Source organism: Halichoeres trimaculatus, unplaced genomic scaffold (assembly GCF_033239565.1).
Source record: "Halichoeres trimaculatus isolate MK-OKI-2021-1 unplaced genomic scaffold, fHalTri1.1 fHalTri1_scaffold_2, whole genome shotgun sequence".
Classification (NCBI taxonomy): Eukaryota; Metazoa; Chordata; class Actinopteri; order Labriformes; family Labridae; genus Halichoeres; species Halichoeres trimaculatus.
In genome coordinates this window covers 30,155,484-30,183,428 of record NW_027437180.1, presented here as the reverse complement: position 1 = coordinate 30,183,428, position 27,945 = coordinate 30,155,484, and the positions used below count along the sequence as shown (strand labels likewise).

General features: G+C 40.4%; 3 protein-coding genes across 4 annotated transcripts; 2 read left to right on the top strand and 1 right to left on the bottom strand.

Annotated features, from left to right (window-relative positions):
• Window positions 1-1,408: 1,408 nt before the first annotated feature.
• zfp91 (ZFP91 zinc finger protein, atypical E3 ubiquitin ligase) lies at window positions 1,409-7,465 on the top strand. Its single transcript, XM_074694447.1, has 12 exons — window positions 1,409-2,315; window positions 2,869-2,906; window positions 3,066-3,200; window positions 3,589-3,628; window positions 3,871-3,981; window positions 4,065-4,160; window positions 4,254-4,439; window positions 5,126-5,176; window positions 5,331-5,409; window positions 5,536-5,650; window positions 5,790-5,889; window positions 6,007-7,465. The coding sequence occupies exons 1-12, from the start codon at window positions 1,903-1,905 to the stop codon at window positions 6,992-6,994; spliced, it is 2,352 nt and encodes a 783-aa protein (XP_074550548.1). The 5' UTR covers window positions 1,409-1,902; the 3' UTR covers window positions 6,995-7,465.
• A 461-nt stretch (window positions 7,466-7,926) lies between these two features.
• LOC141808095 (uncharacterized) lies at window positions 7,927-9,429 on the bottom strand. The gene is made up of 2 exons (XM_074694459.1): window positions 9,087-9,429; window positions 7,927-8,971 (listed from the first exon to the last, which is right to left on the bottom strand). The coding sequence occupies exons 1-2, from the start codon at window positions 9,167-9,169 to the stop codon at window positions 8,275-8,277; spliced, it is 780 nt and encodes a 259-aa protein (XP_074550560.1). The 5' UTR covers window positions 9,170-9,429; the 3' UTR covers window positions 7,927-8,274.
• A 2,122-nt stretch (window positions 9,430-11,551) lies between these two features.
• Window positions 11,552-19,016, top strand: cntf (ciliary neurotrophic factor). 2 transcript variants are annotated; one of them, XM_074694911.1, is made up of 3 exons: window positions 11,552-12,168; window positions 13,973-14,209; window positions 15,558-19,016. In XM_074694911.1, the coding sequence occupies exons 1-3, from the start codon at window positions 12,031-12,033 to the stop codon at window positions 15,729-15,731; spliced, it is 549 nt and encodes a 182-aa protein (XP_074551012.1). In that variant the 5' UTR covers window positions 11,552-12,030; the 3' UTR covers window positions 15,732-19,016. The 2 variants fall into 2 exon arrangements, with proteins under 2 accessions (XP_074551012.1, XP_074551003.1); XM_074694902.1 differs by having other exon boundaries at window positions 13,895-14,209.
• Window positions 19,017-27,945: the final 8,929 nt, after the last annotated feature.

Here is a 27,945-nt window from a genome sequence, read left to right as displayed (position 1 = left end):
CTAAATCAACTGAGTCCTCTTCACTAAATATAGTTTTGGATTGACGAGCATAACTAGAAAAAAGCTCAGAGTCACAGCGGACTTTGACTCTGACCTTTGTGGATGGAAACCCATGCCTGACCTCATACATCAGCTAATATTAAGCAATGTGTCAGGGAGCAGAGAGGAGGGAACACAGTGTTTCATAAACTTCTCTGTGGCAGGTCAACTTTACTCCAGACACATGCTGAACCTAAGAGGAGTCCAGGAACACACTCAAGTGTATTAGAGTCTTTAACAAGTAGTAGGACAGAGGCTGTAGCAAGACAGTATTATAATTTACATGCTATTTATATTTTCTACCAGTTTAAATATTTATAATGCACACTATGAAATCCATCAGTGTAAAGTGAAATCTTATCATTGTGCAGAATAAACTGTTTCTCTGCTGCTGTTGTGCGTGCAAAGCTTTCCACATTTGTTCTTAACAGAACCAAAAACATTTTCCAATTCCAATTTATGACTATGCTTGGAAAGTGCTCAAATGCTTCATGTTCAAGCAAATCACCATCAAAAACAATAAACTCAAGATTTCTTTTTGTGTAATGATCTACTTCATATGGTTTCCCCAACATGAGTACTACACAAGAACCTGTTTTTTCATTTTGCAACAACACATCTATACTATATTTATAACTAGTTTATAATTAACAAAAGATTTTAAGATAAATGTTTATTTACAAGGAAAACTGATCAATTAACACTATCTGAAAGAATCCCTCCATACCACACCTGCTGACAACAGCTACAATAAATATTTCAGACCAAGCTGACTATTGAGTCTATTTTAAGGACAATACTGCCATCTGATGGTGAATAAAGGCAATCAGGTAAGTCTGCAGTAAAGCTGTAGAGAATGCAGGTGTTCACTGGCAGCCATGTTAGCTCCAAAGTTATCAGCTACAAATTTAATATTAACGTTAACCAACTCTGTCTTCCTTTAAAACATGATCGCAATACATGCAAGACTATGCATTTATGAAATAAAAGTGCTGCTATCTTTTTACTGAATCATTTATGCCTGAACTTGGACATTCTTCTGGTTGGTGAAGAAATTGGCAGACTGACTAATGATTAAGTTATCTGCATCTAGTAATTTATGTTAACTGGTGTTGCAGGTAAAGTTTTCTGCATGTAACGAGACATTTTATGAACTTGAAATTTAATATTAAAATATTTGTAGTGTTGTGCAAATCACGGCATATTACTTATTCCATGTGGAAGTTTATACAATTTCCTTCTGAATGAAAATGATGAAAACATGAAAAATGATCTCTTAGTGTCTCTAAAACAAGTTCTAACTGTGATGCGCTGACAAAAACTACACTTCCCATGATCCCTCAGCAACCATTCGTGAGGGTGCTGCTGTTGCGCCGCTGCTGCCGTTTTAGCAGATTCATATACCACATAGCTAGGCTAACTCAGTATGCTGAAGGTACGTAGTGAAATCCATGTGATATATAGATCTATGAAAATCTGTTGCTGCTCCTGAATGTAACCCCAGTTTATATTTGGCTTAAAGGAGACGCAACAAAGCGCACAAAATGGTTGCGCAGGAGGCCCGGGCGACTAAGTAGGTTTACTATAGCTTTAAGAGGGCGAAAATAGTGTCTGCTTCTTTAAAATTATAAAGGTTTATTGCCGAATAGATAATTAAGAAAAGTTTACAATTTCTAATCAATAAATATATTGTTTAATTTGCGACGGACCGTACGCAATCACAGAAAATGCATCACTGTTGCAGAAAGGCCGCTTGCAATCAAAATGTCTTTTAGCCAGATGTGGTCCGTTTTTACTGAAATATCCAACAAACCAGCCTGACTTTGAGCTGCTTTTGGTGAGTGCTACCGTGTCTCTGCGGTGATGGAACCACCGGGCGACCGAACCGTGGATGTAAATAAAGGTGACGAGCCCGTGGAGGACAAGGCCTTGGAGCGGACCCCGGCCACCAGTGTGACGGGTACCGCGCGGAGGGGGCTCAGGGAGCGGGGAGCGGGCCGTCCTTGGTCCGCCGTCTCCGCTTCAGTAACGGACATTAACGGAGCAGCGTCCAGTCCGCAGAGCTCTGGACGAGTTTTGAGAGACAGGTCAACGAGGGCAGTACCGGCCTGGCTGAAGGACACAAGAAGCGACGACGACGAAGAAGAACCGAGCTCGGACACCTATGCGAGCAAGCGGAGGAAAGTTTCCAACTCCAAGCGGAAAAAGAACTCAGAAGCAGCGAGTTCTGCTGAGTCTGGAGGGGGGGTCGCAGGTGACAGCCTTCAAGGCACAGAGTAAGATTTTAATTCTGCAGCTCAAGCTAATGAACCACGTTTGTTTACAATACAGTGAGCCAATCTACACCATTATCTTGTGTGTATAAACTGATGTGAGTTCCTGTTAAAAGCACGCCTTCAGCATGGCTCATCCCCTTTCTGCAGCTCTGCATGAGGAGGGTGGAGTGGAGTCACACTTACCTGGCTGTGCAGATGCTCACATTTCTGTCTGAAGCACAGATTTAAAAAGGTGTTGATGCCTCTGTATGTAAGAGACAATCAGTGAAAAGATCAATAATTTATGTATAGTTGTTTTAAAATGGGATAAAAAGTGTGTTTGTAGGTGTCAAAACAGGAGATTACAACCACATTGTTGCTAAACCAGCCTTATTTTGCAGTTTCAACAGCAAAGATTCACAATGCCCAACATAGCTGACTGCTAAAAGAAAGCAACACAGACCAAAAGTCTCTAACAGTAGCTTTAATGTTTGGTTCTTTTAAGTTTGTCGTAGTTTTGTTGGTTGTGAAAAATGTCAGATTCCATGCTTTTTTCCCCCTATCCTCTCTGCAGCTCAGAGGACCCCAAAAAGCCTGCCACAGATGTCCAAGGTAATAAATCAACTCCTCCATGTTTCAAGTCAAATATTTAATATTTAAGCGCAACATTTCTTACACATCTGTAATCCGCTTTGCCTTCTCATGGTTATAACATGCACACATCATGGCACCAGGTATGTTTGATGGCACTCTTCTTCTTTCTCACTCCAGCTCTTCCCTCCAAACGCCCCCCAGCCCAGGCTCGTGCCAAGCCCCCGTCTGGCAGAGCTGCCCGTGGCTCTGCCAAGCCAGTGTGTAAGACTGAACCTGGAATGGAGAATCCAGCTGGTGAGCAACCTGTTGACGGTAAGTGACAATGGTTCGGCATGTGTTGGCCTGTAATTCACAAATGAAACGGGAAGGCGTGCAGAATCACTTATGCTTCTTGGTTACTGCTGTTCTCCAGGGATATTACTTAATCTGTAGAGAAACTGGCTGTAGCATTTTAATTAGTTGACATAGGATTGTTATGGTAATGTGTGTTCTGTGTAATCGGTTTAGTGATGCCTTTGTTAGAAAAATGAGTGTGGTCCTCTCCACTAGAACACAGAAACATACAAGATTTTTTTCTTGAATTGATTTATTGCCCACTTGCACCAATTTTTCAATTTAGTTCATAAATTTGAAACAAAATTCTCAGCGCGCCTTTGTTGACTTTCTTGATCTCATGATGCCTTTCTCACCCTTTTTGCAGCAGTGGAAGAGGAGGTTAACACTAAAGGAAAGAATGAAATGTAGGTATTTTTCTGACCTTCTGCGTCTAACGTTCAAGAATATAACAGCCTCAAGCTCAGAGGAGTAATTTCCTATCACAGAATGACACAATATCAGGGCTAACGTATGAAGGTGTCAGAATCCCCAAAAAAGAAACCAGAAACACACTTGCTATGAAATGAGCCAGCTTTTATTTCCTGTGTTAACCATGGAATTTGAATAGCTTGATGTTGTGTTTTAATGAAAACCTTTGCCATCATAGTCAAAAGAAAGAGAAGGAAAGTGAGATTATTGCTGTGCCAGTCTTGGAGGATAAAGAACCCCCATTCGAGGATGACCTAACCGACATGAGCTACCAGCCGCAGAGTCAGAGGTCAGTTTATCTCAAGCACATACACCCGACAGCTGGCAGAAAATGTTGCACTCTGTTTCAGTAATTTGTTGTATTTATTTCAGTGGTGCAGATGAGGAAGAAGAGAGCTTCAGCAGTGATGAAGATCTTCCTTTCAGAGATGACCTGAATGACCAGAGCTATGACCCTAAGGCTGAGAGGTATGTGTGGGTCTGCAAGTGACAAGATGTATAAACTTTAAATCATAGAGTATTTGGAAAACTGTGTCCTGATAACCTTTTTTTTTCTTTCAGAGATGTACCCAAACCAAAGCGCAGACCTCTCCCAAGACAAAAGGAGAAGAAGGAGAAAGAAAAGGCTCCTAAAAAGGAGAAGGAGATCGCTGAGATCAAGATTGAAGGTTCTGAGATTGTTGAGACTTTTGAAGAGGAAGTAAAGCTTGAAGAAGAAACTGTGGAGGACCCAGATGGACCTAGAAAGTAAGTTCTGCACTTGTCATCGTGAAGGAAAAGTCTTTTTGCAAAAAACAGATAATTTCTGGACAATTTCAAACAGTCAGGCTGTGATATTTTTCAAAAGTGTGTTTCATTTGCACTTTCAGCTGTAAATAATAAAGTACATTTGGTTTAGGTGAAGAGAGGCTGCTGGGAAGGGAACACAGCAGGAAGAGTCTCCTGATATAGGGACTGTTCATATTTTTGTTTCGCTCAGTTTTTATTTACTGGTAACTAAGTGAGCAATTCAGGGTGTAAAGTAGAGAAACTCCACTTAATGTTGACAACGCTATCACTGGACCCACGTGGTAGTGTTATATTTTACTGATCTTTACCTTTGCACTGTCACGTCAAGGTACTCTTACTTATGTGAGTTTCACTTAGAAAATTAAATAATAAAATTTGTGTTAGAGAAAAGAAAAAAAAATCCATTTGCATTCACACGTGCAGCTTACCTGTATAAAGTTAGAAAAAAAGTGTCTTTTATGTGTGAACAGAGTCAAGTTGTTATTAGAATACTTCACATGTATGCACAATTATAATTCAACTGCTGTCAAAGTGGATGCTGATATTTATTTAGTAGCTTGTATTTACAGTTTTAAGAGAAAAGGGAGTTGATTTTTTTTAATGCAGCTACACTCTTGAAATTGTTTTCATTTGTTCTGTGTTAGGAGAGGCAGACGGAAAAAAGATGACAAAACTCCACGGCTGCCAAAGAGAAGGTGAAGTCTGTTATTTGAGCTTGTGTTCTGAGCAAATTTTCTGACAAGTAGAAGGGAAAAGTTTGAAACTGTAACTGAAATAGTGAGAATTATTGAGTATATGCAGGTAATACAAAAAAAAGGGGTTTTAATTTCATGTGCTTCATCTACACAGGAAGAAGCCCCCGGTGCAGTATGTCCGCTGTGAGATGGAGGGATGTGGGACAGTCCTGGCTCATCCACGCTACCTACAGGTTTGTCTCATATACCACCAGATCCCAAAGACAGCGGGTCAAATCTGAAACTGTCAGTTATTGGGTTGTTTGTTATCTGAGTGATACTAATGTATTTGTTTTGAATGTGTTCGTTTTACACACCAGCACCATATAAAGTACCAGCACTTGCTCAAGAAGAAGTACGTGTGTCCTCATCCATCATGCGGAAGGCTGTTCAGACTACAAAAGCAGCTGCTGCGCCATGCAAAGCACCACACAGGTTCGAATGTCACGCACTAGCTTTAAACATTCACTGTTTATATGAACATATGTCCATTCTTTGTGCAGCCACTACTCGTGACAATGAATAAAGAAAGACTTTTGGAACACATCTATATTTGTATGTTTTGCCCCCTCAGACCAGAGGGACTACATTTGTGAGTTCTGTGCTCGTGCCTTCAAGAGCTCCCACAATCTGGCAGTGCATCGCATGATCCACACGGGAGAGAAACCTCTACAGTAAGGATGTCTTTGCTCATGTGATCTCATTTTGATGCAATAATCTCTGTTCTGAGAATGTTTTAGTAGCTCAGATGTGTTTTTTTACTCAATCCTCCACGTTTTTTTCCCTCACAGGTGTGAGATCTGTGGTTTCACATGTCGTCAGAAGGCGTCCTTAAACTGGCACATGAAGAAACATGATGCTGATGCCACCTATCAATTCTCCTGCTCCATATGTGGAAAGAAATTTGAAAAAAAGGACTGTGTGGTTGCTCACAAGGCCAAGAGCCACCCTGAGGTGCTGATTGCCGAGGCGCTTGCAGCAAACGCAGGTGCCCTCATCACAACCCCAGCTTCCCTGCTAGAGCTGCCAGGAAACTCCATGCAGGCAGAAGTCACCAGCCTGGATGTGAGCCATGGAGGGCAGGATGAGCAGGCAGACCAGCTGAGTCAGGAAGTTGGACAGCAAGTGGCTCAGGTGTCTCAGATGGGTCATATGACACAACAAGTGAGTCACCAGGTGGTTTTACTGGGACAAGACCAGAGTCTCCATACAATGCAGGTGCCTGTTACCATCGCCCTGTCCCCCATTGACCCTCCGTCACCGGCTCCCAACCAGCAGCAGACTCACCTCCAGCTCCAGATGCCTGTTCAGTTTGTACAAGCAGCTCAGCAGCCTCAGCAGCAAATCCAACAGCTGACCCTCCATTCTGGCTCAGTGATGACCCAGCATCAGCTGCAGCCTCTTCAGTCCTTCTCCCAGCAGCAGAGCCACGGGCAGACACAAATCCTTCAAATGACTTTCCAGCCTGTCAGCCAGTCTCAGACCCACATTCAACAGATCCCCATCCTAGCTGCCTCCCAGCAGTTTCAGACTCTGAACACAGCAGCTCCCAGTCCCCCTCTTCTGTGCTCATCCCATCCGCAGTCTCAGGATCCAGCCTCCACCAATGGGGACAGCTTCATTCTGGACAACCCGGTGCTCTCGCCTCCCTCTCAGTCAGCCAGCTCCCTCCAGCAGACAGAGACTGTGGGAGAGGACGGGGTAGTCTGGGATCAGGCGGGACAGGGGGAAATTCTTTCTGACAGCACTGAGAGACACGTACAGCAGGCACTAATGTGAAACAGGACGAGTGCATAAACACTGATCGTATAGGAAAAATATCTCACCAGTGACCTGATAAACTGTATTGCAACATCTGAAGTAAATGTAGGATCACACACATATAATATGTACTGTTCACTCATAGTCAGATTTGGTAGCTTTTTAGAGTATCTGTTTCAGGGAAAGATGTGTGTGTTTGTCTATGTCGTTGCCTTTGTACATAACAGTCTTGTAAACTTAACTAGCCTTTTATGTGAGTGTGTGTATTGATACTGAGTTTAAGTTGCAATGTTATGCAATAATATAACATACCTGTTGGTAGTATTCAGCACATTAAATGCCAAATGTGTGGCATCAAGGTTTCAAATGAAACATATGAAGTATTTATATTTTGAATTATCATGAAACACACACAAGAAAACTATAAACACACCTCAATGTGTTTGAGGTTAACAAGTTCTGTTTAAATGAATAGGCAGCTATTTTTTTCATTTTTAATCCAGATCTACTGTACAGCATTTATTTGGTAAGGTTAAGGACAAAAAAACAGTCTTCAAAGGTAAAGAGAGACCTAGAGGACAAAAAAATTGTTCACAACTCTGTTAAAAAAAACTACAAAATGTGCATATTTTTACTAGTTTAGGCAGTGTAACAAAACCTTTGTTAGTAATATATGCGCAGATATTTGTTTAATTTAGCTCACTGATTCTGTTAAGAAATATGAGTTTGAATAAATCTAAGTCCTTGGTCATTAAAGGGTGCCAAAAGGTGACTCCTAACATTGCAAATCACTAATGAACCTATGAAACAGCAGCGAGCACAGTCACTGAAGAAGATACTGTTTTGATAACCTGTGACATGTTTTCATTTGATTAGCAAAGCTGTATAGAAACCTTAGAAGTTATATTAATACTAAGATCTGCACCACTCTGGTTTGTGATATAGGACATGTGATAGAAGAAACACAAAAAGTGTTTGTTTATAAAATGTAAATAAATGTCTTAACATTTACCTAAAATGCCCATGTACTCATTGATTTGGCTTCATGTTGGAAGCAACACTTACTATACACAGATTTAAATGGAGGCTGTCACAGTTAAGCTCAAGCATCAACCATTAACTGATTTGAAAGTTATGGCAAACCAGGAAATAACAACAAAGCCTGAGTCATTAATTGGTCCTAAAATAGACAGTGCAAACATTACCCACAATACACAAACATTGAACAGTATGTTTCATCCCAGTATTATTGCTTTATGTCAACATGAAGTAGCTTATGCACAAAACCCCCAACAACATCAAGGTGTATTGATCTGCTCTCTGTTCCTGAGCATCGAATACTGTTTCATAGCTCGTTTGGGAGGAATCAAGGTGTTACTCAGTCCAACCCTTCTCTTCTTCACCTGCCCCGACTCTTCCTCTTTACTCTCTGGCTGAAAGGTCTGTGATCCTCCCCTACATGATGAACAGCTCTCGTTGGACTTAGCTGGGTCAGATGCTGGTGTTTCTTCATCTACAGGTTGGTTACAGTCAGTGGGGGTGACTGGGGTTTGGAGGTCACTGTCATGAGCGAACTTGCATTTTATCCCAAACCTACACCTTCCATCCTTCCTGTAGGACACACACACCCTTTTCCCTCCTATCTGTGAGGGTTTGGCCTGCATTGTGAGGGGGACATGTTTCTGCAAGGCGCTGAGCTTCTGGTCTGCCTGAGCCTTGAAAGGATTGGCAAACACACTGCTGTCTGAGCATGCATTTAGAGTAGGAGGAGGTAATTTATTAGGACCCAGGGAAGGTGGAGGAAAAGTGTGCTTTTGAGCTGCTGGACAGGCTCCTGCTGGTGTTTCAGGATGTGGGGGTGTCGATGACAGGTCTGGGTCTTCGTCTTCTAGTTCTGGTTCACTCTCTGACTCACTGGAAGTTGAAGCAGACTCCAGTAGGAAGTTTCGGGTCCGTTTGCCAGCTGAAACCTTTTCCGTCTCCGTGATAACACAACTTAAAGGCAGAAAGTGTGAAGAGACGTTATCAAACAATGTGAGCAAGCGTGCCCCTGTCTAAAATAATCAACTAAATTGTATTTTAGAGTGAATGTTTTTGACAGAGTACTCACTGAGCCTCGTTGTTGTTTGCATCGCCTGCATCCCCATCACTGTCGGACTCCGATGACAGTCCATAGCCAACAAGGGAGTTCATCTCTCTAAACAAGCTAAAGCTAAGCTAGCTCTACCGGTAGATATCTGCTCAGCTACGTTCCTAAATCAAAACTCGCGAAATCCCTCTCTGAATCATTGGAGTTTTCAGCAAACAGTAGAAATTAAACTAATACTTCCGCTAGAAACATTCAGTCATTCCAAATATTTCGTTAACACAGATTTTAAAGAGGCTGACGTTAGCAGCTGATGTTAGCACCTACTCAATGTTTACATTTTACGTCCCTGCACTGACACCTGCAGCCAAGGCGTGGTATTACACCTGTAAATCATAACCCCCTACAATTTACTCTTTTGCCCATTAAGTTGGAATAGAACAGTTTCTGATGAAATAATTGATTTGTAAAGGTTAATTGTTTTTTTTTTTTTTTTTCAAAAACACAATGTCCATTCAGTTTCTTTTCTCCACACAACAAGCAGAATAACAACAATTTGAGCCCACAGAACTAGTTTTATGCATTAAACAAACTGAAAGAGTTTAAAAATATATGAAAAATACAATTAAGGCAAAAATGAAAGAAGTAAAAATGACGTTATATCTGAGATACTGAACATATATAAAGTGAAATGGTAACCATGCAACAGATTATATTTGTACACATTCATTCACATGCATAAATGCTATATGTGCTTACAATAAAATTAAAATAAAATTAAAGATAAATTTATTCTTAGAGACCAGTCAGTCCCACCCCAAGTCAAAGTTTAATAAATGCCCAAATATTTTCTTTACTTACCAGTGACTGAACTAGGTAAAATGAGTTTTAATTTTCACCGTTATATGTTAGAATTTTTTTAACAAAGTTTTTAGAGGATATACATTTGAATCATTCCTTATCTATACAGAATAAATCATATTTTAACAATGATTCCATGGTATGAGGTTGAAAATATTTTATTGCAACTTTAAATGCAACAATGGTGTCTCTTGAAAATATCTGATATTGTAGGGTTTGTTTGTTTTTGTTTTTTTTTTTACTGTTTTTACCTGATTAGGCTAACATGTTATGAGAACATAATGAATGAGTAGCCAGTGTGACTGTAAGCCAATACTCTGCGTAAAGTGTAAGCGAAACAGCCTTTATATTAAAAAAAAACCCACAATAATCTTTTTTTTTTTCCATTTTAATTTAACTTAAAATTATCAGTTACCTAGCTTGTCACAGCAAATGATTCAGAGGACTATATTAACATATGAACACAGTTGGGCCCATAGCAGCTGTATTCCATTTATGTCTGTCTGTGACATCACTTTGGCATTGTGCTTGTGCTGTTACTGGCAGTCTACATGTAATGAACCCATCATTACAGTTTATGGTTGCACCTGTTGCTTTCCCATGTTCAACGTAAATTGTCTGCTTGTGCACTGCCATAGCATCATTTTACATTTATTTCATATGAAAAGAATTTGATCAGGAAACTATATTAGTCAATCAACCATAGTTTGATTTATTGTTTGTGTTTGCAGTATGCTTAAAGTATGGCAAAGCAATGGATGATTGTAAGTGATGATAAAACAAAAATCTTAAAGACTAATATTGAGGAAGGCCAACCACTGTCAGATACAGCCATTAAAAATCTCCTTTGTATATTCTGTAGTTCTGACTGAGTAATTTGATTGTACCATGAGTATTCCACAAGTGCTGTTGGAGAGCAGAAGTCTGATTGCATTTCAGTCTACTTAAGATAATATATTCTCTGTGTTAACATAATAAATTAAACATTACATCTAATAGTCTTTGACATTACTGATAAAGTTGGTACTTTGAAAACACACATGCAACTGTGGAAAGTCTGCGAATGGTTTGGGGGAAAAAGATTATTCAAAGTCAGAGAGCAGGATTGTTTTTTTTTATTATTATTACTTTTTATAACACTTTTGGGGAAATAGCAAGGGTTGTATATCATCTTAGTATAACCATTTGCTGATATGGGTTTAATTTGAACTATTATATTTTGACATTCAAGGCCAAACATGGACTTGCGCCTTTCTATATTGATGAACTCTCATCCCCTTATGAGCCTGTTCACAGTCTGAAGTCCTTTGACAGAAGATATCAGACCCTTTTTTTTTTTTTTTTTTTTTTTTTTTACAGAAAAGCTTTTATACTGTGTTTTTTTTTGTCTTATCTTTGACTTAATAGGTTTGTTTTTGTGAATTCCTATATGATGATTTTTCTTCTTTTTCTCCTTAATAATAATAATAATAATAATAATAATAATAATAATAATAATAAAAATAATAATAATGATAATATATTAAGTCGTTTCTTTGCCTCATTCTAGTTTTGCAATGACCACAATGTCTAATGTGTAGAAGGGAAGTAGGCTCCATAAAGGACACGGAAGACTTCTTCACATATACTATTGTTATTGTGCTGTGATCTTTGTACTTTGTAATTATAATATGACTTGGCGAGATAATAGAGACAAAATTCTACTTAATTTTAGACTATTTTAGCTTTGGTTACTACCCTGACTCTGATAAGCTCTTCACGAATAGGTCCATGAACTCTATTCCTCCTCCCCTCCCTGGCTCTTCGCCCCCGCGCGTCCCGTTAAATTCCTCCCGCTCGGCATCAGGTTCCTCGGGGAATGGGCGGAGTAACTCAAGTAAGCAACAGAGAGGGAGACGTGTTCCCTTTAAACCGGAGAACTCGTTTTACCGTAACGCTACACAGGATACGTAGTCTGGCACTAATTAACTTAAGTTTCAGTAAATGAGAGGAAGGAAGGAAGAGCTGTAGTGGAGTTTGTCGGGATGAGGGAGGTGTCCCCGGGGTTATATTAGGGGCCTCTCGCTCTGTAAGTGCGGTAGTGACTTCCCGGTAAAGTTAAGGTCCAATGGCAGACAGAAGGACAAGAGGCATGACCGGCTCGGACCCGAACAGGACCAGCACCTCCACCTCCACCAACACGGCCCGGGCTGTAGCCATAGCCGAGCAGCTGCACCATGAGTGCTCGATCTTACTGGAACTTTATGTGAGTATAAAAGATCTTTGTGTCATTCTACCTGCTGCACAAATCCCAGTGTGACTCCCTCCAGTGTGGGATAACTCAGAGAAAAAATGTGTGGGTGAAGGGAAGTGGAAAATAGGCCAAGGTTAACTGGAAAATTAATAGATTTTCTATTAAACGTGTGTGTGTGTGTCATGTCTGTAACTTTGTGGAAGCTGGATGGGGGGAAGTAGGCCTACACAAAAAAAAGTAAATGCATGTGTGAGAGAGAGGGAAAGAGTGGGAGACAGGACAAGAAGGATGGAAAGGATGGGTGCAAAAGTAAGATAAGAGCACGAGTGTGTTTTTTATGTGTGTGTGCATGTAAGAGACAGAGAAAGAAATTGTGTTTCAGGCAGCAGGGGGTAAGAATGCAGAGTGGAGGGGGTGAACTATGTTGGAATGACAGAGGTGGGCGTTTTTTCTGGCACAAACTCATCAGAGCCTGGGCACCAAGACTCCATTTCATCATTTTCCCACATGCCTGCCTTTCTTTTGCCTACAGGTGTGTGAGCTACCGTATATTAAAACTTCTTGGTTTCCTGCCAGCTTACCGTCTCATCCTTCCTTTCATGTGCCTTGCTGGGAGCAAGGGAGCGGCCTGGCTGTATAACTTCATCCACCCCACTCCCAGTATTTGACCCTTCCTTCCTATATGCTGCATGTCTTTTTTAATACTGCTTTCTCAGACACAGCTTTGCTTGAACATTTTCCTCTGACTTATTTTGCTTTAGTTTCATTTTAGAGATCTTTCTCCGGCCTCCTGAAGCTGCAGTTTCAGTTTCAGAACATTCCAGCAAACCCACCTTGAGGTGATTAGATATGTTTTAACTTGTCTCTTTTGTTTCTGTACTTAGATTTTTATCTGATACTGGATTCAGTTGAGCCTATAAAATGAGTCTGAAATGTTCACGTTTCCTTAGCTGATCATTTGTTGGGGATCAAATCATTTCAGTGCTTTCCACATTCCTCTAGCTTGCATAATTCCATGAGAATTTGGCTGCAGTGCTACATCATTTTTTCCCAGTGTTTGCATAACTGTTGGAGTCACATTTTCTCTGCAGCCTGAGTTAATAAGCATTAACTTCCCCCTGACACTCAGGTCACACTATGCCACTCTGTCACAGTTCCATTAACTAACACACAGGGGTTAACATTAACACCACAGTACAATGTCACAAGGAAGCCTCTGAGATTCACAAGTCCCTCAGATACTAAAGCAGACACCAGTTATAGACATGCCTGTAAGGGAAAAAACTAATATATTCTCTTTGTTTTAATGAATTTACTTTTTTTTTCAGGTGTTGTGGCATCACATCGTTTTTTTTAATATTTCAAGGATTTCTCTTTTTTGCCCAAGTGAAAGCTACTGTCTTCCCCCTCCTTATGCCTGTGGTTTTAAAGATTCATTCAAAGATGCTCATCTTAACCTTTAACTTGTTGACTTAATAAATCCTTACCGGAATCAAGCTAAGGGCAAATTCCTCTGTTATCCCTGTTTGTTATATTTATTCATGAGACACTTTGAATGAGCCTGAACAAATTCCTATCGGATTAGGAGAAAATCCCAGTTGCTCATTGAGAATTATGAGCTACAATATCTTGCCAAGTTGCTGTCAAAATGAAATCAATGTGGTTAGTAATCGAAAGAATGCATTTCTCTTCACTTTCCAACTTTTACCACTTTTGTTTTCATTGTTTTTGTCTCCAGAGGAAGAGGGAGAGTTTCGCTGCAGATTTTTCTGTGTCTGACAGTCGCCTGGTGTCCGTTCCTCCTCCGTCCTCCCAGCTTAACACCAGGGACAAGCTGTGGCGCCTCCACTCGGCTCTGCTGCAATGCCGCAGCTTGATGGAGAGAGCCATCGCCAAAGAGGAAGCAGAGTTCGATGATGGGATAAAGACTGAGTATGAGACCCAAAGAAAGATGGTGAAGGATCGACTGTCGTTCCTCATCATCAGCACTGGAGAACTTCTTAAAGGTGTTGACGGCACAGTGGGCGTGACCCCCAGTCTGGAGGGGTTAGAGGTAGGTTGTGATCAGGAGTATTTCTACACTTATTGAGGAGGATTGACCGAAAAAAAATCTGTTTCTGACTCAACTATTCAGATTAAATCTACCGTGAAGGGTTTCTAAGTGGTTCTCAAATAATGGTGGCCCGAAAGATGATCAAACTGCAACCGCCCAATCAACTTGCACTGGGAGAGAGAAGTCAAGCAGCTGCAGCATCACAAATAGACAGCACATACATTCACATTATAAAGTCAAAAACACAAAAGTGTCATTACTTCTGCACAGATAAACTTTTATATCAAGCGCCCCCTACAGGCCAGGTATCCCTCTGTTGAGAGGTCATTGTTTGAGAGGTGCATTGTCTTTGTTATTCCTCTTGTAACGTTGTTGGTTTTACTTTTCATAGCTTGATTTTTCATTTGCTGCATGTTTGTGTTGATGCAAATGTCTAGAGTTTTTGAACGTGTCATTTGACACGTTTCTTTTTCCAAAGCAAACCAGTTGCTTTGGCTGCCACAGACATGGATCAATATTCACACATCAACATGACTCACAAAAGCAACCATCAGGAAGAAGACTGATTACTAATGTATTGTATATTAAAATGTCCGTCATTTCTGCAAGGGGATTCTGGTGGATAAGGTCGTTTACAGCAAAAGCTTAACAAGCTGTTGTTTATGTTTTCCACATCAGAGATTTTCAGTGACAGCAGAATGAGATTTTACAGCAGACTTACACATGTCCAGGACAAGCTAACGCAAAGAGAGATGCTGTTTTGTCCTCAGAGTCTGCCAAGATTAACCCAAAACAAAAGAATCTTTTCACAACTCTTAAATAACTGTTACTTAAGATGTTTTACATTAAGACAATATAACAGACAAGTTACACAGAAAACATGTTTTCAGCTCCTGTGAAAATCTGTGATAGATGATTTTGGCCCCCATTGGTACCTCTTAGTTTTTGCAAGTCTTATCCTGTTTTTTTTGCAGCAAAAAAGTATTTTGTTGTCAGATTCAAAACTTACTGAAAATTTTCACCACGGTTGAAAAAAAAAGTGAAACACTTTTATGCAGTGTCTAGTTATATATAATAACTTATCTTATAATCAGCGTTGTGGACTATGGTTTTGTTATTGTAGGTCATAAAGAGGCATGAGTGTATGTTTCAGTCCGGCTGAACTGCACCAGCTGCAACACTCACGATATCATTGGTTAAATTTGAATCTGGTTGCTTTGATCATTAGGTGACATCTGTGGTGGCCACTCAGCAGTTCAGAGTGGAGGGCATGCCCACCCTGGTCATACCTTGAAGACATGGCCCTGTGTATGTTACTGACGAATTTCTCTCTCCATCTCAATGACAGTTAGATGGTCCCACTGTTCTGTTCGAGCTGAAGATTTGGGTCTACCGGATCTTCAAAGAAGTGGACTACTGGACCAAGACGACTATCACTACTCTGCAAGCCCTGCCCTCAGTGACATCCAAGGAGCATGCGAGGAGCAGACGAGTGAGGAGCACGAGGCGCATGAGAAGATGAAAAGACGGACACATGAAAAGTGTGTGTGGGTGAGGAGGGATAATGACAGATTGAAGCCGTTAAGGAGAAGGAGAGAAAGAGGTGAGTGAAGGGATGAAAAGGCTGAGAAAATGGAGCAGTGTTGTAATGGGGGCCACAGTGACAAACTGACATGTATGAAACAAAAGGAAAGAGCACCTTTAAGTTGTAAGGGGAGGAGAAAGAAAACATGTCACCATGTTGAATTTATTTTAACCTGCAAGTTTAATATTTATTGTTTTCTTTTGTTACTTGCTTGGAGCTAGAGTTTATTTTTTCTTTATTTCCTTGAAATCCTGTTAGTAATCCTGTTTTTCCTGCTATTCACAGACATTGTTTCTGTCATATTTACTGTACACTCTTATGATACAGCTGTAGTTATTAAAATCAAACTGTAGTGATTTGCTGCTGCTGATGGAGGAACCACTCAGAAAGAAGCGAATTCCAAAGAAAAGTAGTAAATCTAAATTCACAGCCCCATCACAGTTCAGCTCTAATTTGTTCAAATTCAAACCTGCAAGTATAAGTCCTTCCACATAAGTATCATCTGGGGCCTTTGAGTGAAAGGGGAGAGAAAATAATATGCAACAGCACCCCCTGGTGTTCACATGGTGCTACTATATGAATGTAATATTTATTTTACAGATTTTCTTTAAAAACATTAAAATTTCCCTTTTTTATATAGTTTACAACTAAATCATAATTATTTGTATTATCTTCATAGAAAGCTTTGTGGAACCTTGCCACATAAAAGTGTCACAAATAGACCACACTTATTGTTACACAACTGTGCATGTAAGCAGAATGTGCGATGACCCTCTTGTGTGATGTAAATAGAGTCTTCAGACACAGGAAAAAGGATTCAAGCCTTCTTCCATTTGTCTGTAATGTTGATTTTCATTGTTTAGAATAACTGAAAGCATTTTTTTATTGTTACAAAAACTGGAAATGTTAAAGGGTTACTATGGCTGTTGAATGTATGTTTTTGTAATAATTTTTCTCATCTTGGTAAAACTAGAAAAGTCAGCAAAAGGGGAAAAAACAGATTTTGAGTATTTATTTCTCCACAGTTAATTTGGGAGTAAATAATCCCAAAATGTTCATATACTAGTATGGCTTTCAGTTAGCAGAAAGATGGATGATTTTCTGACTTTCTTTGTCAAGTTGACGGCGTCATGTTCCTAAAAAAAAGAGGCCACAGCAAGAAGAAGTCACGTGGTTGAAACCCCTTGTGAAAAGGTGTGAAAGCACTCTTAAATGTTTGAAATTTTAGAGATAAGATTGGACTGTTGTCGAAACACTTTTTTGGAAAAGTGGAAAATGTTTGCAGTGTGTCCAGTTATTGGTTAAAGGGACCATTTCTCGTGACGTTCGTTTTCCTTTTCATTTTTTTCTTTTTAAGAGCTTCACTTTTAAGAAATGTTTGTTAAGAAATGTCGGATGCTGTTTTGAGTTTAATGGTTGATAAACTGTTTGTAGAGACACTGGGAGATTAGGAAATCTTATGTGACATTAAAGTAATACATGGTACTCCAACTTGTTCTGAAAACTGAATGTTGTTACTTGAAGACAATGCAGATGAATTCAGTCAGCTGATCGGTTTGGGTCATGAAATGTAAACCTGAAAAAAGTTAGAGCGACTAATGATCTAAGAGTCTTCACTCTGCCTGTTACACATGCATCAAATGAGGATGGCACTCACTGCATCTCAAATATCTCAGTGCAGCACTTTGAAGTTGTACGCTCATGCAGAACTGCATCTGAATTGATTTGTTATTTATTTGTTGCTTTCAAAAAGGGTACTTCTGCATTTCTATTTACTACTATAGTTAGTTGCTAATAAAAAGATTGAGAATAAACCTCAGAATTTTCTGATAGCACCAGGAATAATAGGGACAAATGAGCAGCAGCTGGTTTCAGTGGCATTTTAGCCTTTCCTCTCATGACATATTACTAACTGCAAAGCACTCAATATATATGTGTTCTATTTGTTAATTCCTAATATTTCTGTTAACTCAATACCTGTGACTTCTTGATGGTGGCAGATTGAGCACTGCTGAAAAAGGAGGGAGCTTTAATGTCTGGAGGCACAGAGAGACTATGAAGTTACTACCACATCTGTCCATCTGCAGTAATTACACAGGAGGAGGCTGCCACACTTATTAGACAATTTTCACAACATCTGTTGGGTTTTCAAACTGTAAAGAATATAACCTAAATTATTAATATAGCATGAGACAACCTCTGTGTTATCAACAAAAATTAGAGTTAGCGCCAAAGTGCTTTACTGGAGCTACCGTCATCTTTCTTCATGTCTTAACTGGCTGGGCCAGAGAAAAAGATACTAAAACCAAAGATCAAAGAACAAAGCTTTGATGAAAAAGATGCAACACAACATATTTTCCTTCAACACTGTAGCCTTGACATAAATCACCTTTTTAATGAAATCTGTCTTCTATTTGTGTTTTAAGTAAAGCACCTTTCAGACAGACAATGTATAATTCAATGCTCAAGTTTATCCCTTGTTTTAGGCCCCGACACCCACAGGGAGGCTTGGGTTGAGTTACTCTATTTGATGCTCCCTTGAGATTTTTCACCTGGTCTGCAAAGTTGTGCTAAATGGTGAAGTGTTTCCTAGAACTAACATTTATTTTTCTCACATCCATACTGACCATGTAGTCATGTTATGATGAATGTGGACAAGTACTGTCTCCTACCAGTGCATAGACAACAGGAGATAGCTCACGTCATGATGACATCATTGTCCTTCAGTGATCAAAGAACAGCTCTCTGAACACCAGTCCCACTCTTTTTAGTGAGAAACTTCAAACTTTGAACTGTTTTGTCTGTCATTGGAAATAGGAACGATTTATTTTAAACTTGTTCCATGTCAATGTTTTCATTGTGTTACTTGTTACTTTTTGTTTTGCTCTAAAGGGACGTAAAAAGATGAATGAGTTGACCAGTTGTTCAGCTCTTCTTCAGGTTTGAGTTTGAACGTTGTATAGATCATGATTTGGGGCCAGTATGGCCTCCATGGTCACTCTTGTTTAACATTGGTGCATTGATGATTGTAGTATTTTGTGATTGAAGAGCAAACTTATTGCTTGCAAGTGTTACAACAACTGAAATCCAATGTATTTTATTAAACAGTGAGAGATTGTTGGTTGGTGAACTTTGAATTTGAGTCCAAACTCATCAGCAGAATGACATGTTTGTCAAAACAGTGTCACGGTGGGAAGTTATTTATTGTTGACTGGAGTCCTGAGGGTGTTTGAGTGGGTTTAAATAAAATTACACTTTGCTAATTTTTGAGTCATCTCTTGAATCTCTGTGACTTAAAAACAGATTGATTGACAAATGTTTGTTTTGAGATGTTGTGTTGGGAAGACTGGAGAGTGTTGTTGTGCTCAGAATATACGTGATGAAAAGTGATTTTTTTACAGTTTGAATTTCAGGACCACAATTGTATGTGTGTGTTTGTGTGTGTGTGTTTGTTGATGTTTAACTGTAAGAAAAGGCAGGATGTGTGTTTGAACGAAAGGGGTGGGGTGTGTGTTTTAAAGGGTGTGTGTGTGTGTGTGTGTGTGTGTGTGTGTGTGTGTGTGTGTGTGTGTGTGTGTGTTTGCATACATGTGTGTTTGTTTAGATGTGTTTATGTATATGTGTGTGTGTGTGTGTGTGTGTGTGTGTGTGTGTGTGTGTGCATCTTTTCGTTTGTGTGTTGAGTTGTTAGGAAGGAGTGGCAGCCAGGATGCCTGTGGAATAGGGGGGAGGTGTGTGTGTGTGTGTGTGTGTGTGTGTCTGTGTGAGTGTGTGTAAGAGAGAAAGAGAGTGTGTCGAGGAAGCAAGAGAGAAAAAATGTGTGTGTGTGTGTGTGTGTGTGTTTCAGGGAAAGAGAGAAAGAGACTGAGAGAGAAAATGGGTGTGTGTGTTTGTGTGTCTGTGTGTGCCTCAGTGCATGCGTCAGTGTGTACTTGTGCATTTGTGTGTGTGTGTGTGTGTGTGTGTGTGTGTGTGTGTGTGTGTGTGTGTGTGTGTGTGAGGGAGAGTGTATGTGTGTCTAAGAGAGACAGAGATGAAAAAAATAGAAGGGGATAGAGGGCAGGAAAGAGTGTGTGTGTCTGTGTGTGTATGCAGTGGAAGAGTGTGTGTGTGTGTGTGTGTGTGTGTATGTGTGTGTGTGAGCGAGAGAGAGACAGAAAAACAGACAGACAGACAGAGGGAGACAGAAAAGGAGGGGGGAGAGCAAGCAGGAGACTGTGTGTGTGTGTGTGTGTGTGTGTGCGTGTGTGCGTGTGTGTGTTTCTGTGTGCCTTGTGTTCCTGTGTCTATGTGTGTGTATGAGAGAGTGAGAAAAGCAGAGCAAGAGAAGGGAATGTGTGTGTATTTGTGTGTGTGTATGTGTGTGTGTATGTGTGTGTGAGTGAGAGAGTGAATGAGCGATCAAGGGAGAGAGAGAGAGAGGACATGTTCGTGTGTGTATGTGTGTGTGAGAGACAGAGAGGGGGAGGGGTGTGCAAGTGTGTATGCTTGTGAGTGTGGGTTTGTGTGTGTGTGTGTGTGTGTGTGTGTGTGTGTGTGTGTAAAAGGAAAGAGAGGCTGTGTGTTCAACTGTGTGTGTGTATGCGCCTGCGTGGGAGGGAATGTGCATGTACTTGTGTGTGTGTGTGTGTGTGTGTGTGTGTGTGTGTGTGAGTGTGTGTGTGTGTGTGTGTGTGTCTGACAGAGATAGAGGGGGAGGGGTGTGTGTGTGTGTGGAGAGCTAGAAGCAAGCTCTGCAAATGGTGTGTGTGTGAGAGTGTGTGTGTGTGTGTGTGTGTTTGTGAGTGTGTGTGTGTGTGCGTTGTGTGTGTGAGTTTGTGAGTGTGTGTTAGAGCAGCACAATATGTGCCTGTACTGAATGAAAGGGAAATGAATGTGGTGTGTGTGTGTGTGTGTGTGTGTGTGTGTGTGTCTGTGTGTGTGTCAGTCTGTCTGTCTGTGTGCGTGTGTGTGTGTCTCTCTGTGTCTGTGTGTGTATGCAGTGGAAGAGGGTGTGTGTCCTTTATTGTGTGTATGTGTGTAGTTTGTGATGACTGTATAATTGTGTGTTGCTCTACATGTGCACAGCTTGCACGTGCATGTGGATGTTTGTCTCCAGTAAAGATTGTGTAGCTGTGTGTGAGTGTGTGTTTCTGTCTGTGTGGTTGTGTGTGTGTGTGTGTGTGTGTGTGTGTGTGTGTGTGTGTGTGTGTGTGTGTGTGTGTGAATACATGCACACATATTGGGGGTATTGGTGCGGGTGATGAAGTGTTCATGACAGTGTGCACACACAAACAGAGCAGAATTACAATTAAACCAAAGTCATTCAGCAGCTCCCGGATCTCCATACATTTACCCATGGCATCTTTCTTCTCCTCTTTATCTCAGCTGATCACTGCTCTGAGGCGCCTTCATCATCCACCTGTTTGTGCCTCAACCTGGACTCATTTGTCAAGTGGTACCACATCAGTATAGGGCCCTCACTGATTTTTAAAAGTATGGAAGATGCACAAAACCTTGAGTCAGGGTCTACAACATGGTCGAGCCCATTTTCCGGTTTAACATGCGTGTTAAGCACAGGTCAACAGGTGCAGTCATGGGCACAACTGCTCTTTGTTCACATGGTCTGTGGCTTATAAAACATGCAACTGACTGAATATAACTGCCAATTTACAAATGTGGAGGGCTCAAACCATAGGCTGTATAAGACATGAACGTAGCCTCTGTGACATCACCTGTCTTTCTGATACCTTGAAATGAAGCCAATGCAGCCACATTGGTTATGAGGCTGGCTTTGAGCTTCCTTTCGAACAGCCACAGAGCGCTTGTCACTCACGTGCTCCAAGCTGTGGACATTCAAACAATCTTCATAACTACAAAACCGCTGAGTTAGAAAAAAATTCACTCACCTGCAGTGTGTACCGAAAGCGAAATCAGCATTTATGACCCAAGCCTTTTTTTTGATCCCAAATGGGCTTTTTGATGTCGCAAAAATCAGTTATTTTTTGGCTGGGTGTGTACATGACTTCTGGTCTTTCTGCAGCCAGCCTCAAGCAAGTTCTGGATGAGCAGCAACTGTAAGCACTTCCGCATAGGCTTCACTTTTTTAAACCAGATTTTGCCCCTTGGATCAAACTGACACTAGGGTAAAACTTTTCAGTCACATCAAGTGGTAACAGGTGCATAAAATCCACAATCTAGCCATTAAATCCCTCAAGACGAATATGTGGAGAAAGCCGTGGTGTCAGATCACTCAACTGGTTGTACAGACATTTTCTGCCAGGTCCTTCATTAGACTCCAGAAGAAATTAGGATGAACATAAGTCCAAATGCAGCAGGTCAAAGTCGATTCACTGCTAGTGAGCAAGACTGATGAGGTTTAGATCATGCAACAGCCCCAATACCAGGACATCTGTGTGCATACAATAACCCTGCTTCATTCGAGCTTGATCTTCTCTTTTTTCTGATATGGATGACAGATGGAAAAGCTGTCGACATAGTGTCAGTCTCTGCTACTTCCACCATCTTGGATTTTCTGCAATCACCAGACGCAGAGACTATACCCCGTGTCCACCGAGTGGTTCAGTTCAATTTGTCTCGGCGCGACACACAATTTACGACGTTTCCACTGACGAATCCTGGGACAAATCCTCAAATAACCGAGACGAGCAGCCCCTCTTTTTGGGGGCCCTCCTTAGGGGTGCCAGATCTGATCTCTGGAAGGTGGAGCTACAACACCACTGACCATTGATTGGTCAAAAGAATCATCACTTACCATGTGACAGTGGTTGTGGTATTTCTCCTTGCAGCACATGGTCTTCTCTGAAACAAAGCTTGATTGCACTTTGAAACAAAGAGCCACATGCAAATCATAAAGAAGACAAAACACTGGATGGCTTTCATTGTTGCTCTTTGTTTACTGTGTACACATTTGTTGTATTTCTTTGTGGGATACACTGTGTTGCACTGCTATGGCGTCATGCTATTAACAGATTTGGCTTTTGGCATCCGGCTTGTGCGGCACCTACCACAAGGGGGCGCAGTTTGCTGTGGAAACGCAAACGGGATCAGGCTTACCGGTACAAAACCATGCCAAACCTTACTAAACCGTACTGAACTAAATCAGGCTGCTGGGTGAAAACGGGGCTTATCACAGTGTCCTTCAGAGCGCATGGTCTGCATCCAGAGACAAGGCAGACAAGCAGGAGTGGACACTCTCACAGAAAGCCATCATTGTCACAAGTCACTTGGGGAAATATCTGCCTCAAAGATCCATCCTGGTAAACTTCTGGCAGTAATGTGATGATTCTACACAGCAAGGGTGCAGTTTGTACTTTAAGGTTTACAATTCCCACAAACAGAACAGAAACAGATGATTTGTGGTAGAGCAAGGTTGGATGGATGGCCAACAGAGGCTATACTTGCACAATATCTAATGATAAAGTTACCAGAAGGTGAAATTATTATCCAGTGAAATATTCCCAAGTACTGACAGAGCACCGTGAAACTGCTTGATAACCCAACTTTCACGAACTGCAAAACACGGCAAATAATTTAGGATGGGCCAAGTGAGGAGCCCACTATGCCAGAGTAGACTGATGATGCGATTGATGACGTGGGTCATTTTGGATGACAGAGAACCAGTCTATACCACCTAAGATCAGTATGCCCAGGTCCATGACCTTGTCCACATCCTATTCACTGGACCCTATACCTATCCCTGAGTGTGGAAGGTACCCATGGGAGAAAAATATGGCCACCAGATGCTGAAAATCCAGTTTCTGACCTTCATGGGGATTCTGGGAATTACTCTTTCTGTGGACTCTCCCAGAGGACCAACTTTTCTTAGAGAAACCTATACTGGGCACACATGGCTTTTGGATTCACAGGGAGTCAAACCCTTTCACCACTTTAACTTGGTGATTCAAAGAAAGGGTCTTGTTTATGAGTGAGGGTAAAATAGATTTTGAGAGTGACTGGTTGATTAGTACTGTAGCAGCAGTTGGAAGTTGGGTGTCATGCCAGACCATCCTGGTGAAGAGGGAGATGAGCTGTCAGTGCACCAATCAATCTATTTTCCACCCTTTACATAGTCACAAGCTACCACAAGACTACGGTCAGTGGTACAACATGAGTTTCCTTCGAAGAGGAGCTAGGCTCAGCCATAAAGATGGGACCAGGAGTTTGGACATCTAAATTGAACAAAAGCCGTTGCACTTATGCATCAAAAAGAGTTTGTTGAAGTTGTTCAGGCACTTCAAATGGGTACCTCTTAAACACCTTCTTTTAGAGGTGCTCTGGGCAAGTCCAAGTGGGAAGAGACCCCAGGGAAGATCCAGAACTCATCTCATCTCATCTTATTTTCCACTGCTCATCCAGGCTTGTCCAGTGGATACCAAGGCATTCCCAGGCCAGTCAAGAAATTTAATCTCTCCACCGTGTCCTGGGTCTACCCCGGGGTCTCCCCCTAGCTGCACATGCCCGAAAACACCTCCCCAGGGAGGCCAGACCACCTCATCTGGCTCCTCTCGATGCAGTGGAGCAGCAGCTCTACTCCAAGCCTCTCCAGAATGTTTCAAGCTCCAAACTCTATCTCTAAGGATGAGCCCAGACATCCTGCAGAGAGACCCAGAACTCACACAAGGAATTAAATATAACCCACCTGGCCTGGGGACTACTCAGAGGAGCTGAGAGGACTTGGGAAGACCTAGGAGAGGAATGTCTAGGTAACTAACTTGAACTGTCACCTTTGCACCTCTGATGAATAGATGAATAAATAGATAAATGAAAGATGAGATGCATGAATGAATAAATTGAAGGATAGAATGTAAGATGGATGAACAACACAGTTGCAAAAAGGTGCATTTCCATGAAACAGCCTGTGCCTTTGAGCTGTGGCTCAACTGAAAGATTGCAAGTTTGATCTGAGGTTCCACTGCTGAAATGTCCTTTGGCAAGATACTTAACCCCAAACTAGCCCCTATCCCTTGTTATCAATGAGTGTATGGCATTTCTTGATGTTGATAGGCTTTACATAGCAGCCATCAGTGGATGAACACTACCAAAAATATTAAGGAGCCTAGAGTGTTCTGAAATTAGAGAAAATTCACAACACCTAAGAAAAACTCATAGGTAAGTCAGGGTCTAAATGCATTGATCTCACAGATGTCATAATGCAACTCAAGACTGTATTTTAGTGAATCCCTTCAGCCTCCATTATTTCTGTTGAACTCAAACTCAAGCGTGCTCTTCTTCCACCCAAACCAAGACAGCTGACAGAAAAGTTTTTTCTCATTCAAATGTTTCTCATTCATCTTTTTGTGGTTGGTGCAGATCTTTGGTTGAGTCAGGATCTCTTGTACATCTGATATGTGTATTGTAAATGTGTTTGACTTGTTTTTAAGCCATATGGATTCTACAGCTTAAGAGGTAGTATCAGTTTGTAATTGATTGTTGTAAATGAGGGAATCATAAAGTTTTTAATTTGATAATGTTTGTTCAAAAACCTTAATCCCCAATGGCAGCTGAAGTTTCTGTTGAAAGTTTATGACTTCAACTTACCAACTGAGAGTTGTTCAACAAACTACTATTTTCCAAGATTCAGAACAATTCTGGTGTTTTCTGGGTAAAATAACAATGCTACAGGTTTTGTTCCACTATTATTGATCAGTTTAAGTTTGAATAATCACAAAATAAGTAAAGTTTTTAAAATCAAAATCTACTTACCTCAGTTCGATATTCAGTGGAAAACTTTCCTGGCAGACCGAAGCTGCTGTTGCTGTGGAGCAAAGGCGAAACAGATGCTCAACTTTTTATAGACTTCTACTAAATAAAGATTGAGAAAACCTTGCAATCTCTTGGGGGAAAATCCATGTACACTTGATTTGCAGCTGTCCAACCAATACAAACAACCACATTAAGAGCAAGACATGAAAAAGGCTCTCAGAAATATACTGTATGTATAATCGTTTTTATGCTTTGTTTCCTTTTCCATCCCTCTATTCATACATTGTGTTGATTACATTTTTAAAAATCTGATAATAATTTGAGGGCTACAAAAAAGGAGTACCAGTGAAGAGTATTTTTCTTTAAATAAACACACAATAATGTTCCTTATATAGCTTTACTTTCTTTTCGGCCAAACCACCTCTGACTCAGCATCTGACTGAAAAGTGACATATTACAGTCTGAATGAAAGAGTTTGACTACCAACAGCCATAACATGAAGTGTGTGCTGAGAAAGTTCAGTTATCAATATCAACAGATTGATGCCTGGATTTACAGTGACCAATCACAGAAACTATCTTATCGCTGTCTCATTAACTAAAGCTTTCAGCAGAATATTGTAAGATCTGGGAAGTTATTTTTTACTGCTGACACTTTCATACCAGAAGCTAATAACACTAACAACTATAATTACTGCTCAAAGCAATACGTGATGCTTAGTAATTGGGATAAACAACACACTGGGGGCCCGGGGACAAATAATTTGACAAGATATCAAAACACAGTCTTGCAGTCCTGGTAACAATTGCTGTTAGCTACTTGAGGGACAGCATAAAAAAGCAGGTTACAATTTTCTTAGATCCCAGTGCCGAAAATAGGGAAATACCAGATGAACTGTATTTTAACCTTTTTTTCTGACTTCACAGGAATGGAGCACATTGCCATGTTCCTGTTTCATATGTAGAGGGAAAAAAAGTTCACTGGTTTCACAATGACATTTTATGAAATGATTAGTAGTAAAAACTGGAAATGAATGGACTGTAGCATGACCTGGTCATACCTTACAACAAGTCATTTAACTGTCTTGTGATTCAATTTTAGTCGGCTGAAGAGATTTCTGTGAGATTTAAGTTCTTTTAAGTTAGGCTTCCAGATTTTACTGAGTTGAGTTTACGAAGGAACTTGGTCTGTCAGAATAGGTTATTTTGTAAAGATTTTTTAATCTGAATTGTCATTGTTTTTTGTTGTTTGAATAATTCTGTCATTGGTTACAAAGAATAGTCTTCTCTTAATGTTACTCCAGGGTGCATGGTGCCAAAAGCACACAGCTACCATCTGGTTGTTATCCATACAGTGTAGTCATGAAATCAAGGTCCTGCCATGTACATTGTGTAAGTTAGAGACAGGGAGTGGCTGCTTGTGCTGCTTTGGACTCCTTCTCGACAAAGAATAGCATTTTATAAACAATTACCTTCGACATTATTTGACATGTGCCAAAAGAATTTGTCCAGTTTGTCTAAAATTACTCCAGAGTTGTTTATTAAATCCCCACGAATGGTTAACAACTTGTTGAATGATGCTGAGCATTTTCACCAAATCGTTGCAATCTGTCCAACTGTATTTTTTGAATCCCCAAAGATAAAATATGCAACACTGCTCTGTTAATAAAAGTTTGCATACTCTTGCTGTTTCATTTTAATGAGTTGTTCAGAGATACCATTGTTACCAAATATGTACCACTATGGTCTGGTAGATTTACCATGACTTCTAATGACTAAATGACTTCTTCATTAGGTTTGATGTTAGTGTGCAAGTTGTAGAGTGTGATTTCTCCCAACACTCAAGATTGTACCATAACTGAAAAGCAATGCACTTAATAAGGTAATACGGGTTCCAAACCATATTAACCTTTGCCTTGTACTACAGTAATACAGGTTCTTATACCCACCACTTTAGAGGTCAGATTGTAAATACTTTTTCTTACATATATTTGAGTTATTGAATTTCTATCAACTATTAATCTAACCACACATTAAAGTTTACTATTACCCACAATACTAAATGCTTTGCAGTGAGTGCATAAGAGGACAAACTACTGCACTTATTGTGCTTTGTCGATATGAGAGCATATGTCCATTATCTTTTTGCTGATGCAGATTGAATGTCTTTATTTTTCTATTATCACTTTTTAAAAAAATATTATTATTCATATAATCAGAGATTTGATTAAATGAAGACAAAAAACAGCAGAAGCTGAACACTGTATTTTTTGAATAATTTGTCTACGGTGGGTTGAATTAGCCACAGAGTGTAATACAGGCATTAACCTGTTGATAAAATTAGAGTGTGTGCATATGTTGAGAAGCAGATGAAAATACCGTTTCTCAAAATGGCTAAATGCTTTTTTGGTTTAAAATGAACTTTATCAGACAGAATATTTTACCTT

Bases quoted from the DNA above. Each gene is read 5' to 3' on its own strand.
- LOC141808095 (XM_074694459.1), bottom strand. From the start codon at position 9,169: ATGAACTCCCTTGTTGGCTATGGACTGTCATCGGAGTCCGACAGTGAT. The intron at 8,972-9,086 runs GTGAGTACTCTG...TCTGCCTTTAAG, and splicing joins GCAAACAACAACGAGGCTCA to TTGTGTTATCACGGAGACGG.
- cntf (XM_074694902.1), top strand. From the start codon at position 12,031: ATGGCAGACAGAAGGACAAGAGGCATGACCGGCTCGGACCCGAACAGG. The intron at 12,169-13,894 runs GTGAGTATAAAA...TTTTGTCTCCAG, and splicing joins CGATCTTACTGGAACTTTAT to AGGAAGAGGGAGAGTTTCGC. The intron at 14,210-15,557 runs GTAGGTTGTGAT...TCTCAATGACAG, and splicing joins CCAGTCTGGAGGGGTTAGAG to TTAGATGGTCCCACTGTTCT.
- zfp91 (XM_074694447.1), top strand. From the start codon at position 1,903: ATGGAACCACCGGGCGACCGAACCGTGGATGTAAATAAAGGTGACGAG. The intron at 2,907-3,065 runs GTAATAAATCAA...TTCTCACTCCAG, and splicing joins GCCTGCCACAGATGTCCAAG to CTCTTCCCTCCAAACGCCCC. The intron at 3,201-3,588 runs GTAAGTGACAAT...CCCTTTTTGCAG, and splicing joins TGGTGAGCAACCTGTTGACG to CAGTGGAAGAGGAGGTTAAC.